The sequence below is a fragment of the Vipera ursinii genome (genome assembly GCF_947247035.1).
Source record: "Vipera ursinii genome assembly, chromosome: 2".
Taxonomy (NCBI): Eukaryota; Metazoa; Chordata; class Lepidosauria; order Squamata; family Viperidae; genus Vipera; species Vipera ursinii.
In genome coordinates, this window is record NC_139513.1 from 286,557,467 (window position 1) to 286,574,533 (window position 17,067).

General features: G+C 45.8%; 1 protein-coding gene across 2 annotated transcripts in view; it reads left to right on the top strand.

Annotated features, from left to right (window-relative positions):
* PSTPIP2 (proline-serine-threonine phosphatase interacting protein 2) overlaps positions 1 to 17,067 on the top strand; it is a 53,629-nt gene that overhangs the window by 15,381 nt on the left and 21,181 nt on the right. For both annotated transcript variants that reach the window (XM_083354889.1, XM_083354888.1), the window contains exons 2-6: positions 1,483 to 1,583; positions 3,711 to 3,788; positions 6,765 to 6,799; positions 11,048 to 11,154; positions 16,837 to 16,899. In XM_083354889.1, coding sequence (XP_083211015.1) covers positions 1,483 to 1,583; positions 3,711 to 3,788; positions 6,765 to 6,799; positions 11,048 to 11,154; positions 16,837 to 16,899 — 384 coding nt within the window. The remainder of the gene's footprint in view (positions 1 to 1,482; positions 1,584 to 3,710; positions 3,789 to 6,764; positions 6,800 to 11,047; positions 11,155 to 16,836; positions 16,900 to 17,067) is intronic.

Consider the following 17,067-nt stretch of genomic DNA (forward strand, 5'->3'; position numbering starts at 1 on the left):
TTGTACTGTTTTAATTTGCCCTGTAAACCGCCCTGAGTCCCTTGGGAAAAGGGTGGTATATAAATTGAAATAAATAAATAAATAAATAAATAGTTAAACCAGCAATTTTCCCACTAAAGTCATAGTGTCCATTTGAAACGCAGCCAGTCCACAGGTGGCAATGATGTTTGGGTAGCTGGCACAGTTGGCAAACATCTCAAGATCTTCTCCAGTTTCGTTTCTCCGTAACCGTCTCCTGATCAGGGAGGCAGTTTCTTCTCTCAAATGGAGAGAGGATGGAGAGGAAGGATAGAAAATGGAAGTTATCCCTGCCAGCAGAATGGCAGGCCCCAAACAGGAGCACCTATGCAGGGGAAACAATAAGGATTCAGGGACCGGACCCCAAGTTGGGAAAAAAAATACTCTTTTATAAGTCGGTGAAAGTCATCAGTGAGAATTTTGTGACGGGTCTTGTGATGGGGAGATTATATCAAGTCTGGGCCACTGGGAGGTGAACTGCTGCTGGGACTGTTTGGCTGTGTGGTTGATTTGGATCCTGAAGGGTTTGTAGGCTGGTTGTAGGTTGATGTCTCTGTGGATGGAATTGCTTGTGGGGTGCCAGGCTCCGATGAACTCACGAGCGTGGCGACGGGTAGCGTGGCCAGTGATTTTTGCGTTGCTCCAATCAAACTAATCAGAGGGAGAAGCAACCCAGAACTAAGGAGAAACTTCCTGACAGTGAGAACAATTAACCAGTGGAACAACCTGCCTCCAGAAGCGGTGAATGCGCCAACATTGGGAGTTTTTAAGAAGAGACTGGACAGCCATTGGTCTGAAATGATATAGGGTTTCCTGCCTGAGCAGGGGGTTGGACTAGAAGATCTCCAAGGTCCCTTACAACTTCTTCTTCTTCTTCTTCTTCTTCTTCTTCTTCTTCTTCTTCTTCTTCTTCTTCTTCTTCTTCTTCTTCTTCTTCTTCCTCTTCCTCTTCCTCCTCCTCCTCCTCCTCCTCCTCCTCCTCCTCTTCTTCTTCTTCTTCTTCTTCTTCTTCTTCTTCTTCTTCTTCTTCTTCTTCTTCTCTTCCTCCTCCTCCTCCTCCTCCTCCTCCTCCTCCTCCTCCTTCGTAGTATTAGTATTATTACTATTATCTGGTGTTGTTTGATGTCGGAGTGGGTAGCAATTAAGGATTTGGGATTGTGGCGTTTGATTGCCAGCCAGTGTTTGTGGATCCTAGTTTTTAATTGACATGATGTTTGCCTCACGTAGAATCGGTCGCATTCGCGACAGTTGATTCTGTATGATAAATCATAAACACCTCCAGATCTATCAGAAAGAGTTTATTCTAGCAGCTCTGGACATCGATGACCGGATCCAGAAAAAACTTTTCATTTTGGTACAAGAAGGTGACTTCAAAACCAATGATTTGGCCTGCTTCTGTCTATTGACTGTTGTGGAGAAAGTTGTGTGTTATTTGCCTAACCAAGTTTCGAACATGCTTTTCAGACAACAGATTTAATCAGCACAGCTGGATACGACAACATTGTCCAGCACTTGAACGACGGCCGGAAGAACTGCAAAGAATTTGAGGACTTTTTGCGAGAAAGGTGTGTTTGACTGCTTTCCTGGGATGGCGAATATTTCTTGAATGTCCTCATGGACTTGCTAGCTCCAATACAGGTAGTTCTTGACTATCTCGCTTAGCGACCATTTGACGTTACGGCGGACCACCCCAAAGCTGCTTAGGGCCTGGTTTCAAACTTCTGATGGCTGCCCACACACCCTTGCTCCTGCGGTCATACAATCATACAGTTGCATTTGACGGCCGTTTGCAGTGTCCCACAATGATAAGTCAGCAATCTACAACTTTTATTTCTGGTTCCCAACAAAAATGCCCTTGGCGTATAATGGATTTGCTTTATAACCGTGGCATTCATTTACCGCAAAACAGGTCGTACAATGGGGGGGTCAGTCACATGGTGACCTCCTTAACCACCAGGGTGACTTATGACTGTAATTCCAGGATAAAATTACGGTTGCAAGTTGAGGGCTGTCCGAACGGCTAAAAGTTTGGAACAGGATATCAGAAGACGTAGCTTTAATTCAAGAGATCTGACTCTCCCTGCCAGATGAAGTATTATACGAGCAAGCCCTTGTTTGAATACGGTTAAAAGAACAGATAACTTTGGATATAAAGGGGCCCTACAATAAGAGGGATAAGAAATGTAAGTAATATAGTATTTTTTTTATAAGGTATCACATGTAAAAATATTGGAATAATGGATGTCAGGGATCTTCAAACCTGGCCCTTTTCTGACTTGTGGACTTCAACTCCCAGAATTCTTCAGCCAGCGTCTTATGAGTAACTAAGCACATAGGCAACCCCCCCTCCCATTCTATGTGGCAACTGAGAATGAGGAGAAATAATGGCTGCAGCCATGCTCATTTGCAGAGCTGACGCTTAGACTTATATACCGCTTCACACTGCTTCACAGCCCTCTCTAAGTGGTTTGTAGAGTCAGCATTTTGCCCACCAACCATCTGGGTCCTCATTTTACCGACCTCGGAAAGATGGAATTCTGAGTCAACCTTGAGCCCGTTCAGGATCGAACTCCTGGCTGTGGGCAGAGTTAGCAAGACTGCAATACTGCATTCTAGCCACTGTGCCACCACGGTTAGGAAGGAAGGAATAGCAGTAGCAATAACACTTAGAGTTATATGCTGCTTTGTGCTGATTTACAGCCCTCTCTAAGCGGTTTGCAGAGTCAGCATTTTGCCCACCAACCATCTGGGTCCTCATTTTACCGACCTCGGAAAGATGGAAGGCTGAGTCAACCTTGAGCCCTGTCAGGATCAAACTCCAGGCTGTGGGCAGAGTTTGCCTGTAATAACTGCATTCTAACGATTGCGCCTTCAGGGAGGGAGGGAGGGAGGGAAGGAAGGAAGGAAGGAAAGAAGGAAGGAAGGAAGGAAGGAAGGAAGGAAGGAAGGAAGGAAGGAAGGAAAATGAATAGCAATAGCACTTAGACTTATATACCGCTTCACAGTGCTTTACAGCCCTCTCCAAGCAGTTTACAGAGTCAGCATTTTGCCCCCAACAATCTGGGTCCTCATTTTACCCATCCCGGAAGGACGGAAGGCTGAGTCAACTTTGAGACTGTCAGGATCGAACTCCAGGCAGTGGGCAGAGTTTGCCTGCAGTACTGGATTCTAGCCACTGAGAGGGAGGGAGGGAGGGAAGGAGGGAAACAAAAAGGAAGGAAGGAAGGGCAGTAGCAATAGCACTAGGACTTATATACCGCTTCACAATGCTTTATAGCCCCTCTCTTAAGCGATTTCCAGAGTCAGCCTCTTGCCCCCCGACAATCTGGGTCCTCAATTTGCCGACCTCGGAAGGACGGAAGGCTGAGTCAACCTTGAGCCTGTCAAAATCGAACTCCTAGCAGTGGGCAGAGTCAGCCTGCAATACTGCATTCTCACCACTGTGCCACCACGGCTCTTAATGCGCCACCACACCACTTATGAAGTCATGGATCAGTACGCCGTGTTTGCCTAGAACAGGGGTAGGCAACCTCGGCTCTTTTACGACTCATGGACTTCAACTCCCAGAATTCCCGAGCCAGCATGGCTGGCTCGGGAATTCTGGGAGTTGAAGTCCATGAGTCGTAAAAGAGCCGAGGTTGCCTACCCCTGGCCTAGAACCGGATTTTCACACCAATCTTTGTCTGTTTCAGGGCTTCTATAGAAGAAAGATATGGGAAGGAGCTGGTGAACCTGTCACGGAAGAAGCCGTGTGGACAGACGGAGCTAAAGTAAGCCAGCCCACTTTGGGGGAAAAAGGAAGTTTTGGACAAAACTCTTAAGCCAGCGATGGCGAACCTTTTAGAGACGGAGTGCCCAAACTGCAACCCAAAACCCACTTATGTATCGTCGGGTGCCGGGTGGGCGTGGCCCATTGGGTGGGCGTGGCCCATTGGATGGGCGTGGCTGCGGTGGTAACGGCAGACTGGGTGGGACTAAAAAGTTCAATCAGTCATTGCCAACTTTGCGAGATCTTTTTTTCCCCCTGCGAATAGTTGAAATTGATTGATTGAAACTTTTCTCTCTTTTTTTGCACACAGCAGCGGAGGCCGAAAGCAAAAATGTTTTATAAAACCCAGCTGAAGGCCTAAGGCTGGGGCGATGGCGTGTGTGCCCACAAAGAGGGCTCTGCGTGCCACCTGTGGCATGCGTGCCGTAGGTTCGCCACCACGGTCTTAAGCCATCGTCCTCAGTCAAATGCCACATTGTTTACCCAGACTTCAGCCTGGCCACTTATTTTATTTATTTTATTTATTTTAATTCCATTTATATCCCGCCCTTCTCCGAAGACTCAGGGCGGCTTACAAACTTAGCAGTAGCCTTCATTCTATGTATATGCCTGCTTATTAGGGCTTTCACACACCCCCCCAAGCGGCATTATTACAAAGTCAGCTTAATTGCCCCCAACAATCTGGGTCCTCATCCCTAGTTTAAAAAAGTCCTGATGAACTTCTGAAAATAGAAGGAAATCGTATCCGACGGCCCTGCTTCGGATGGTTTATTTTTTTTTATATTTTTTATTTTTAATAATGACTGACAAATGCAGGAATGAATTCATAGGAATTGCTGTCTGAGGTCCCCTGCAGTTCCTTTGCCATTTGTTCAGGCTGGCCTTCTCTCCCTGCAAAGTACTCCAAAGGGTTGAGGTTTAGTTCCTAATTTGGTAGGAAAATACAGCCACGGGAAGACAGTTTCTCTTTGGCTTGGGGCGTGGCTACCAGTTCCCATCCATGGCCACTGATGCAGACAGATGACTTGGTACAGCAGTGGGCAAAAGGAAATCCTTCTTGGTGATCTCTCTCTGCCATTGTCAAGGACATCTAATTTAACACTTGTTTTCATTCCCTGGAATGTTTTTTTATATCTATAGCTAGGTCTGTTTCTATCTGTTTATATCTATATCTATATCTATATATCTCTATCTCTATCTCTATATCTCTATAAATCTATATCTATATATATTTATAGCTATATAGCTATATCTCTATCTCTATATCTCTATCTCTATCTATATATCTATCTATCTAGCTTGCTTTCATGCCTAAGGCAGGACTAGAACTCACAGTCTCCTAGTGATTGGTCCAAAGTCACCGAGCCAGTTTTCATGCCTAAGGCAGGACTAGAACTCTCAGTCTCCTGGTGATTGGCCCAAAGTCACCCAGCTAGCTTTCATGCCTAAGGTGGGACTAGAACTCACCGTCTCCTGGTGATTGGCCTGAAGTTATCCAGCTGGCTTTCTTGCCTAAGGTGGGACTAGAATTCACAGTCTTCTGGTGATTGGCCCAAAGTCACCCAGCTGGCTTTCACGCCTAAGGCAGGACTAGAACTCTCACTCTCCTGGTGATTGGCCCAAGGTCACCCAACTGGCTCTCATGCCTAAGGCGGGACTAGAACTCTCAGTCCCCTGGTGATTGGCCCAAAGTCACCCCACTGACTCTCATGCCTAAGGCGGGACTAGAACTCTCAGTCTCCTGGTGATTAGCCCAAGGTCACCCAGATGGCTCTCATGCCTAAGGCGGGACTAGAACTCTCAGTCTCCTGGTGATTGGCCCAAAGTCACCCAGCTAGCTTTCATGCCTAAGGTGGGACTAGAACTCTCAGTCCCCTGGTGATTGGCCCAAAGTCACCCCACTGGCTCTCATGCCTAAGGCGGGACTAGAACTCTCAGTCTCCTGGTGATTAGCCCAAGGTCACCCAGATGGCTCTCATGCCTAAGGCGGGACTAGAACTCTCAGTCTCCTGGTGATTGGCCCAAAGTCACCCAGCTGGCTTTGACGCCTAAGGCGGGACTAGAACTCTCAGTCTCCTGGTGATTGGCCTGAAGTTATCCAGCTGGCTTTCTTGCCTAAGGCGGGACTAGAACTCACCGTCTCCTGGTGATTGGCCCAAAGTCACCCAGCTGGCTTTCACGCCTAAGGCAGGACTAGAATTCAGGGTCTCCTGGTGCTTGGCTCAAGGTCACCCAGCTGGCTTTCATGCCTAAGGCGGGACTAGAACTCACCATCACCATTATTGGGTTTCTAGCCTGATGCCTTAATCCGTAGGCCAAACCTGTTTGATCTCAAAGCAGTCAGGGCACACCATGGCGGACTTGGCAAAGGGCAACCACTCGGATTTTTCGTTGTCTTAAGGAGCAACCTGCTTCTCCTTTCATCTTTCAAACGCAGACTGGCTTTGTTTCACGAGCCGTTCGCTGGCTTCACCCAAGGCGTAAAACTAGGGTGTGCTTTGCTTCTTCAGGGTTTAGCGGATTGGGGGAGGAAGCCCAACTAATAAGGTGCCTGCAACTCACCTGCCCCCCCCCCGCTTAGTGCATTGTGCGAACTTGACCTTGGGGCACGAAGGCACACAAGGTTTTGTTCTTCTCACTGGACCTTCCCTGCCTGAACTAAACGGGTCTTCTGCATTTTGCATTTTGCATTTCCAGTCTCCCTTGAACGATTGAGAAATACTTTTTTTTTTTACTCCGCCACCCAGGGAGGTTCACTAGCAAAGGAGGAAAGAGAAGTACAGAAATTTATCTGACTGCAGAGCTGCGTTTTGAGTTTCATAACTTGCCTAGTCAGGTGTTGAAATTGGACTAATTTCTAAGTCTTGTGGGGGGGGGGGTTGTGTGTGTGTGTGTGTGTGTTTTTCGGTGACATCAACACAATTTCGCGGTTGCTCAACCCCCCGAGTGTGCATTGTCTGTTTTCCTTTCATTTTAGCACCCTGAGAAGAGCACTGGAGGTTTTCAAGCAACGTAAGTCATCTGCAGCGTGTAACGGTTACCAAAGCTGAACTTGGTTTGTGGGGGAAATAAATCAGCTCTGCCTGTGGATTGTCCCCGTCGGGCAGCTACAATTCCCATAATACCCAGATAAGGTAGTCACCCGTCCATGCTGGTTGGGGATAAAACCAGTTGCTGTCCTATATGGAAGAGGGCTGGATGAGCGTGAGGGAAGCTAGGCTAGATGAACCGAAGAACTGAACCTGTGTCTCTGTTCAGATGATCCTGGCTAAGTGCTTGCCTAAGAAATGCACCCAAGGGGATCCAGCAAACCGTAGCTGGCCCTGGTCCGCCAAGGATGCTCGTGCTTGGTCCGTCACCCACTTAGTGGCTGTGCCAGGGGGAAAGAACAAATCAGATTTCATTTTATATGTATTTGTTTTTAGTCACAGGACTCGTAGAATCAAAGAGATTATCTTAAAATTAAGGTTACAATTGGGGAGCCCTTGGTGCTCTCTGAATGTGGTTCTTTCCTTGCAGACATTTCATTACCCAACTAGGTAACCTCATCAGTGCTAGAAGGGAGTTGGGGGGAGGAGGAGGAGGAGGAAGAGGAGGAGGAGGAGGAGGAATAGAAGACGATAACTGTGGGGTCCTTGGTGCTCTCTGAGCTGGATTGTTCTTTTGCAGACATTTCATGACCCAGCTTGGTAACATCATCAGTGCTAGAAGGGAGTGGGGTTTGTTCTCTATTATCAAAATAATTATTGTAGTTCTTACTATGATCCTGCCGGTTGCAAGGACCACTTGCTTTGGTCAGTGCTTGCTTAGTAGTTACACCAAAGCCATCAACGCAACCTCGGTTTGCTCTTTAGCCAGGTTAAAGGTATTGTATGTTACACGCAAGTGTACAAAGGATGCAGCTTGTTCCCTAACACCATGTTCATCACTAGATTTCCCCCCACGGATGCCTGTGCCAGAAAACTCCAGAGCAGGGGTGTCCCCTTTAAGCCTGGAGAACTTCAATTCCCAGAATTCCCCAGCCAGCATCCCAAGAACAGCAACCCTGTGAGGTGGGATGGGGAGAGAGAGAGAGAGAGAGAGAGAGAGAGAGAGAGAGAGAGAGAGAGAGAGAGAGAGAGAGAGAGAGAGACTGGCCTTCACGCCTAAGGCAGGACTAGAACTCAGAGCCTCCTGGTAATTGACCCAAAGTCACCCAGTTGGCTTTCACGCAGGACTAGAACTCTCTGTCTCCTGGTGATGGCTGGCTGAGGAATTTCTGGGAGTTGAAGTCCAGAGGTCTTAAAAGTTGCCAGGTTCGGACATCCATGGTGTAGAGTTTGAGGAACCGTACCTGTCAGTCAGCCAACTTTTTAGGCTCCCTTACGACATGCAGCCTGGGACTTTCCCACATTGCTAGATTGTAGTACTGTTACTGTCAGCAGGCAGGAACTTCTGAGATACGTCTTGTTCAACTTAGAGTTACTCACTAGGCTCATGCCCAGGTTGGGAAATGCTAGAACTCTCCTTTAAGCTCAGAATATGGAGCTCTCCATTTTGTCATAGAAACACCCCAGCTGTCATGTTTCCGACAGATGAAACTCTTCAAAAGAACTTCGAAGCACTGTTTACCGTATTTTCCGGCGTATAAGACGACTCGGTGTATAAGACGACCCCCGACTTTTGAGAAGATTTTCAAGATTTTTCGTCTTATACGCCGGAAAATACTTACATGCCAGTTGCCAAGTGTCCGACACAAGCCCGATTCAGCCCCGTCTGATGCAGATGGTGCAAAGCCTCCCTTTTGAAGCCCAAAGGGGCTTTTCCTTCCACCCACCCATTTGAGAGCACATTTGCAGACGGAGCAGCCACGCGTCTGGAGCCAAGCCCCGCCCAGGAGGCAGTCAGCCAGGTGGGCTCAGAAGACGCGCTGGAGAGCTGGGCTTGGGGCGGCCATGCCGAGGCCGGCTGGCGAGGGCCGCTGCGTGGTCTGTGGGCGAGAGGGGCGCCAGGCCTGCCGGAAGTCCCCGGAAGTTCCTGGAACGGGCTAGCGGCGGGCGGGCGCTCTCTCCCCGACCCGCCGGGGAGCATCTCCCAAAGCGCAGCGTCTGGTGGCTGGGAGTCCGTCCGCCTGGTCGCTGGTGAGCTGGCCCGTGGCTGGGGCCGGGGCCCAGGAACCGGTAGCCGGGTGGGGGGAAGGAAAGCCAGGTGCGGGCTTCTGCGGCTGGTTGTGAGGCCGGATGTGGGCGTCTGCCGGATCGCCAGTGAGTGGTCTCGAGGCCCCGCTGAATGTCAGGCCTCCTGGGCCCGACATGCCACCCCCTCTACCCAGGGTCCTCCTGCAGGGGTAGAAGACAACTGCCGGGAGAGATAGCGGGTAGCAGGGCACGCTCTGCTTATGCTCAGATGCCGCTTGGGTGAGGGTGAGGGGCTTCCTGCCGCTCCCGGGGTCTGGCGTTTGCAAGGGGGAAGGGAAGGGGCTTAGAGGCTCTTGGGGGTGGGAAGGGAGAGTCACGTTGGAGGGGGGACTGGACTAAGGAGGCTTGAAGTTGCTTTGCACGAACGGGGACGCTCGATTGATTTATGTACTATTTTCCGGCGTATAAGACGACTGGGCGTATAAGACGACCCCCCAACTTTTGAGAAGATTTTCATGGGTTAAAAAGTCGTCTTATACGCCGGAAAATACGGTACCTTAAAAAATCTTTATTTGAGTAGCACAGCATCGGCACTAACACAATCAAAGCCAAAAACTGAGTTCCCCCCCTGAGCCCATAGTATCAAAGCACAATTCCCTCCTTCGATTAACAGTCATAAATCACATTCTCCAATTAGTTTGAAATGCAGGCTTTCCCTCCAGTTCTCCAGCCCACCAATTCTTATCATCTCTTATTTCCATAACCTTGGTTCTCACACTGGGTTCCGTATTGTTATGTCTAGCTAAACTCACGTTCCACCCCCTCAGCAGCATCTAACTCTAACCCAAAAAGCAAAAGCAAAAGAAGAAAATGGTTTGCATCTCCATCTTTTGTCAAAGCAAAAACATCCGATGTTAGCAGCGTGGACACTAGCTTTTTCCTGCTACGTCAGTAACTGTAGATGTTTTGGTAGGCCCAGGAGGTGCGTTGGAATGAGCGTAGGGTCCGAGGATACTAACATGAGATGCGAACCTTTTGCGTTAATTCTTATGCTAGCCAAGAGATCACAATAGGGGCTTTAATCAAGCATAATTAGCTTTAACCATGGTTTGAGGTATAAGCCACCATAGCTGGGTTCAGACCTAATGCAATCTTGGAGCCAAATGACATGAGCAGAGCACAGGCAGTTCCAGACTCACAAGCATTCACTTAGCGACCGTTCAGAGTTACAACAGGCACTGAAAAAAAGCGACTTACGACCGTGTTTCACACTTACGACCAAGGCAACATCCGAGGGTCACGTGATCATATTTCGTTCGCTGGGCAACCGGCACACGTTTATGACGGTTTTAGTGTGTTCTGGGCTCACGGGATCCCTTTTGGCGACGTTCCGACAAGCCAAGCCAATGGGGGAATCCAGATCCATTTAACAACCATGTTACTAACTGAACAGCTGCAGCGATCCACTTAGCAAGAGTGGTGGGAAAGGTTATAAAATGAGGCACAGCTCACTCTTTCCCACCGACCTCGGAAGGATGAAAAGCTGAGTCAACCTCGAGCACCCGGTGAGAATCGTAGCGAGGGGTAAACCAGGGTTTTCTGGATAAGTTTGACTTTGATTTATTTATTTATTTTATTATTATTTTTTATTAATTTAATTTGTATACCGCCCTTCTCCCGAAGGACTCAGAGCGGTGAACAGGGCAATACATAATAAAAACAAGATACAAAAATTAAAAATTATTAAAAAGTAATTAAACAGCGATGCCCGTAATAAATTAATACAGATTACAAGTTAAGGCCAATTTATAAAACCCAACCCCATCCCATCAGGTCAGGCCGGCTTGTTCAAAAAGGTGGGTTTTACGATCGCGCCGGAAGGAGCGGAGATCAGGCGGAGATCAGATTTACAAGGTGTGAACCCAGCCTTTGTGGTTTGTAGGCCACATCTCTGCTGAACTGGGGGAAATGTGAAATGAGGTAATTGTAGCTTAAGGGGAGGACCATGCATAAGCCACTTATGGCTTTGCACAAGGTAGAAATCCAGTTGGGGAGTTTCCCCGCTGGTTTCTCACCTATAAAACGGCAATAAAAGTGGCTTTCCTACCGGAATTGATGATCTTTCGGACTTCTTGTTCCTAAGGAGTGGAGAGTGTTGGCCAGATCCATATGCAGCTAGCCCAGAACCTCAGGGAAGAGGCAAAGAAAATGGAGGATTTCAGAGAAAAGCAAAAACTCCACCGTAAAAAGGTAAGGAATATCTCAAAATATCATCAATAAATAGAAATTGAAATTGTATGTCAGAGCGTGCACAGTCTTACTGTGCAGTAAACAGCGGCTTGTATTAAATGGTGGTTTATCTTAACACAATCTACAGTATCATACACCAGGAACAATATACATACACGTGCTGATACAGTAGGATCCAACACACCACAGTTACAGCAGGAAAACGGAAGAGAGACAACACAGTAGGGGAGTGTTCCCTTTATACCAAGGCTCTTAAACAGACACACAACCAGGTGGCTCTTCAAGGGACATAGACCCTGCTGAGTCATTCCCATCATTACATCTTACATTACATAAGCTGGTTAGCTGTTAAATCAATACATTGACATTGTAGATTATTGATGATAAAGCCTCCTTGACTGAATGTGGGGGTGATAACTAGGGATGCCGGACAACTTCCTAGCCCATCCTATAGCAGGAGTCTTGCCACCAGAAGTGGTGAATGCTCCAACACTGGAAGATTTTAGGAAGAGACTGGACAGCCATTTGTCTGGGATGGTATAGGGTTTCCTGCCTGCGCAGGGGGGTTGGACTAGATGACCTCCAAGGTCCCTTCCAACATCATCATCATCATTATTATTGATCACAGTTAAGCAGATGTTCAGACTGGGTTTGGCATTTTTGTCTTTCAAATCCTTACCAAGGACCTGGGATAGGCAGATGTGGATATTTGATGGTATTACAGATCTCGTCGCAAGATGGAAGCAGTTATTATTATTATTATTATTATTATTATTATTATTATTATTATTATTATTATTATTATTATTATTATTATTTATTAAACCTATATACCGCCCTTCTCCCGTAGGACCCAGGGCGGTTCACAAGGCAATTAAAACATTACAATACAAAAATTAATAACAAATTAAAATAGATTAAATTTTCCTTAATTAAAATCTAAAACCCCTATAACTCTGATTAAAAACCCAATTATTAAAAATGTTTTAATTTTTTTTAAAAAAATAAAAAAAAATAATTTTTTTTTAAAAAAAGTTCCTAGTAAGGCTGCCTTTTGCAATAGACTGATGGCAAATTTGTCAATGCCGATGATGGTGTTCAAGTAGTGCTCCAGTTGTTTTGGGATGGCACCCAAGGCGCATGTCAACGCTGCTAACATTGAATGTTATGGCTTGACAAGAGATGAAGAAGTAGCGGCGCTTCATAGGTTAAACTTGTGTATTGCTTTAAGACGTGTATTGTTTTAGTTTAAGGTTAGGAGGGGGAATGAGTAGGATTGTACTTTTCAAGGCCATTTTTCTCCCTAAAGAAGATAAGGCTTTGTTGGTCTTCTAACGACAGGGAAACTGATTCTTTAAATTAATTGGAGAATATGATTAATGACACAATTAGAAAGGTGGAGAATTGTGTTTTAATACATTGTGCAAGGGGCGGAGATTTCAGATTCCAGCTTCTTTCGAGCAAGTATTTGCCGGTGTATCAGGCTAATAAAGGACTTTTAAGGTAAACAATGCCTCAGAGTCACTTGAAAACTCATCCGTCCGAAACTTGACAGTGCCTCTTACTATTGGTGCCACCCTTGCTTGCCTTTGCTCCAGTCTTTCTATTTCTATTTGTAGGTCTTTGTATTTTGTTGTCTTCTCCAGTTCTTTCTTGTCTATTCTGCTGTCTCCAGGCACGGCCACGGCCACTAGCCAGAGTTTTTTTTGTTTTTCTTATTGACAATTGTTAAGTCCAGGGTGTTATGTTGCAGGTGCTTGTCTCTTTGAATAATAATAATAATAATAATAATAATAATAATAATAATAATAATAATAATAATAATAATTTTATTATTATTATTATTATTATTATTATTATTATTATTATTATTATTATTATTATTATTAAGCTTGTAAGCCGCCCTGAGTCTTCGGAGAAGGGAGGGATATAAATGGAATTAAAATAAAAAATAAATAAATGTTGTGTTGTTGTTGTTGTTGCTGTTGTTGTTGTTGTTGTTGTTCTTCTTCTTCTTCTTCTTCTTCTTCTTCTTCTTCTTCTTCTTCTTCTTCTTCTTCTTCTTCTTCTTATTATTATTATTATTATTATTATTATTATTATTATTATTATTATTATATCTTTTGCAAGTCAAGGACCTCCTGTATGCAATTTTCTCATTTTAAGTTTATGTGATATTTCAAAGTTCAGGATTAACAGCTGCCGATTTTTAGCTTTTACTGGCAAAGGACATCACAATGGGTTTTTTTTTCCCTCACCTCCTCCACTACACAAAGGTTGAGTTTGCGCACAGCACACTAGCTGGCGTAACCAAATGTCTAAGAGACTTTAGGAATATAGAGGAAGAAGGACGACTCTCTATGGAGATTCTCAGTCATCCAGGTCGTAGTTATCCCAAAAATGTGTTTTTTTCACCCAAGGTAATTTGGACTTGCTTTGTTTTTCTTTGAAGACGTTTCACTTCTCATCTAAGAAGCTTCTTCAGCTCTGACTGGATGGTGGGGAATTTGAAGGATTTTTATTTCTTGCAGACCACCAGGCATTTGCATTCATTTGCGTTGCCTTTTGAAAAAGCAGCATGCAAGGGACCAGCTGTCTGCAAGGAGTATAAATCCTCCCATTCCCCACCATCCAGTCTGAACCGAAGAAGCCTCTTGGATGAGAAGCGAAACGTCTTCAAAGAAAAACAAAGAAAGCCCAGTTGCCTCGTGGAAAAAAAGCAGCTTTGGAAGAAACAGGACTACTGTTCTGTACCAGCCTGCTACCGGCCCTGCAGAAAAGGCAGGGACAACCCCTTTTACAAGAAGGCAAGAGGCTGGAATTACGCCTGCCAAATTTATTACTACAAAAACAAACGGAACAAGACAAACCAAGAAACAGGAGCTTTAAGAAACAGGAACTATCCAAGCGGTTGCCTTCAGCAAACCAGCCCTCCCCACACATTCCCCTTATATAGAGTTCAGGGCGTGGCTTCTCTCTGCCTCCTTCCGAGGATCCCCATTGCCTTCCTCTGTTTACTCCTAATTGACTGCCTCCTGCGTCGGGCGTCCTTGAACAGGGCCAGCTGTGGGTCATCTTCATCCACGCTGTCAGGCTCACACAGCTGGGTCTCCGTGGTGACCAAGTGGGAGGGGCCTGGCTGAGGGCTCTCATCAGCAAGATCTTCAACACCCCCTCCTCCTCCTCTGAGTCGTCCGACCCAACTGCCGAACCCACAGGCTGACCCTGAATCACAACAACTATTATCGAAAATGTTTCTTAGTGTACGGTGGTGTTTCTTAATCTTAACAACTTGAAGAGGTGTGGAAGTCCCGGACTTCCCCAGCTAACATGGGCGGGTTCCCATGGGTGAATTCCCATGGCTGGCTGGGGAATTCTTGAAGTCAACGGATCTTAAAAGTTTGCTGAGGTTGAGAAACTTTGGTTTATAGGAAAGAGAAACACGAAAAAGAAACTTAAAGAGTAACTCGGCCTTCATTGTGTTAGATAGAATTTGATCTGGCGAACTCCTTTGGCAGGTTACCCAGTTAGTTACAACGACACTGAAAAAAAGTGACTTATGGCCATTTTTCACACTTATGACCGTTGCAGCATCTCCGCAGTCATGTGATTTACATCCGGATGCTTGACAACTGATTTGTATTTATGACAGTTTGCAGCGTCCCCGGGTGACCTTCTGGCAAGCAAAGTCTTGACAGACTTGAACACAAATGAAATTCAATGGTGAAAAAAGTAAGGTTCTACATTTAGGCAGGAAAAATCAAATGCACAGTTATAGTATAGCTGGTACCTTGCTCAATAGTCATAACTGTGAGAGGGATCTCGGAGTCCTAGTGGACAATCACTTCAATATGAGCCAGCAGTGTGCTGCAGCTGCCAAAAAAGCCAACACAGTGCTAGGCTGCATTAACAGAGGGAGAGAATCAAGATCACGAGAAGTATTAATACCACTTTACAATGCCATGATAAGGCCACACGTGGAATACGGCATCCAGTTTTGGTCACCACGATGTAAAGAAGGTGTTGAGACTCTAGAAAGAGTGCAGAGAAGAACAACAAAGATGATTGGGGGACTGGAGGCTAAAACATATAGGGAACAGTTGCTGGAATTGGGTATGTGTAATTTAACGAAGAGAAGGGTGAGGGGTGACATGATAGCAGTGTTCCAATATCTCAGGGGCAGCCTCAAAGAAGAGGCAGTCAAGCTGTTGTCCAAAGCGGCAGAAGGCAGGACAAGAAGCAATGGTTGAAAACTCATCAAGGAGAGAAGCAACCTAGAACTAAGGAGAAACTTCCTGACAGTGAGAACAATTAACCAGTGGAACAACCTGCTTCCAGAAGTAGTCAATGCTCCATGGATGTTTTAAGGAAAAGACTGGTCAGCCATTTGTCTGAAATGGTATTGGGTTTCCTGCCTGAGCATGGGGTTGGACTAGATGACCTCCAAGGTCCTTTCCAACATTATTGTTGTTGTTATTGTTGTTGTGTCAATGGAGAAAACCAGATTCCCTGAACAATGGTGTTACCAACTTGACAACTGCAGTGATTCACTTTACCAGTGTGGCAAGGAAAGTCGTAAAACACACTTCACAAATGTCTCATTTGGCCACGTAAATTTGGGCTCAGTTGTGGTCGTAAGTTAAGGACTACTTGAAGAAGATTGTTTTAGAAATCCAACTGATTTTTGTTTCCTGAATTTGCTGGCCTCAAAGGGGCTGACACTGTTAAATGAAATCGGGTTTCTGGTCCACATGGAACCATTGCTTCCTGCACAGTTGACTGCCTCATTCCACTCAGTTTAGAAATACAGGTGGTCCTTGATTTACAGCCATTCATTTAGTGACTGTTCATAGTTACGATGACACGGAAAAAAATGACTGACAACCGTTTTTCACACTTACGACCGCTGCAGCATCCCGGTGGTCCCGTGATCCAAATTTTGACACTTGGCAACCGGCTCATATTTATGACATCCTGGGGGGGGGGGTGTCACGCGATCCCCTTTTGTGATCTTCTGATGAGCAAAATCAATTGGCAAAGACAGATTCACTTAACAACCGTGTTACTGACAAGGCCAGTGATTCACTTAACAACGGTGGCAAAAAACATCGTAAACTAGGGGAAGATTCTGTTAACAACTGTCTTGCTTGGCAGTAGAACTTTTGGGTTGAATTGTGGTTATAAGTCAAGGATTACATGTAAGTTGAAACTCTCTAGGACAGGGGTAGGCAACCTTGGCTCTTTTATGACTGGTAGACTTCAACTCCCAGAATTCCTGAGCCAGCCATGCTGAGGGGAAAGGGAGAGGTTTCCAAGCTGAGCCACGCTGGCTCAGGAATTCTGGGAGTTGAAGTCCACGAGTCATAAAGGGGCCGTAGTTCCCCCATGCTGGCTCAGGAATTCTGGGAGTTGAAGTCCACCAGGCATGAAGGGGCCATAGTTTCCTCCATGCTGGCTCAGGAATTCTGGGAGTTGAAGTCCATGAGTCCTAAAAGAGCTAAGGTTGCCTACCCCTGCTCTAGGGTGAACAAAGAATTGCGCTTTGCAAGGTTAAAAATAAAAGATAGATTTTTTCCATTCTCGCTTCTTGGTGTGCCGTCGTCTTCTATTTTTAGAAGGGGAAAATGTTTTGCCTGGAAACAAACGGGTTTGTTTTTGTTCTTTTTTCTTTTCTTTTCACAGATTGAACTAATAATGGATGCCATTCATAAAAACCGGAATCTGCAGTATAAGAAAACCTTAGAAGTGAGTGTATTTTCCTAGAAAAGGAATTATTCCTTTAATAACTCTGTCCCAAAAGGTGTTTTTTTTCCCCCAAGAGGCAACTGGACTTTCTTTGTTTTTTCTTGGAAGACGTTTCGCTTCTCACCCCAGAAGCTTCTTCAGCTCTGACTGGATGGTGGGGAAATGGAG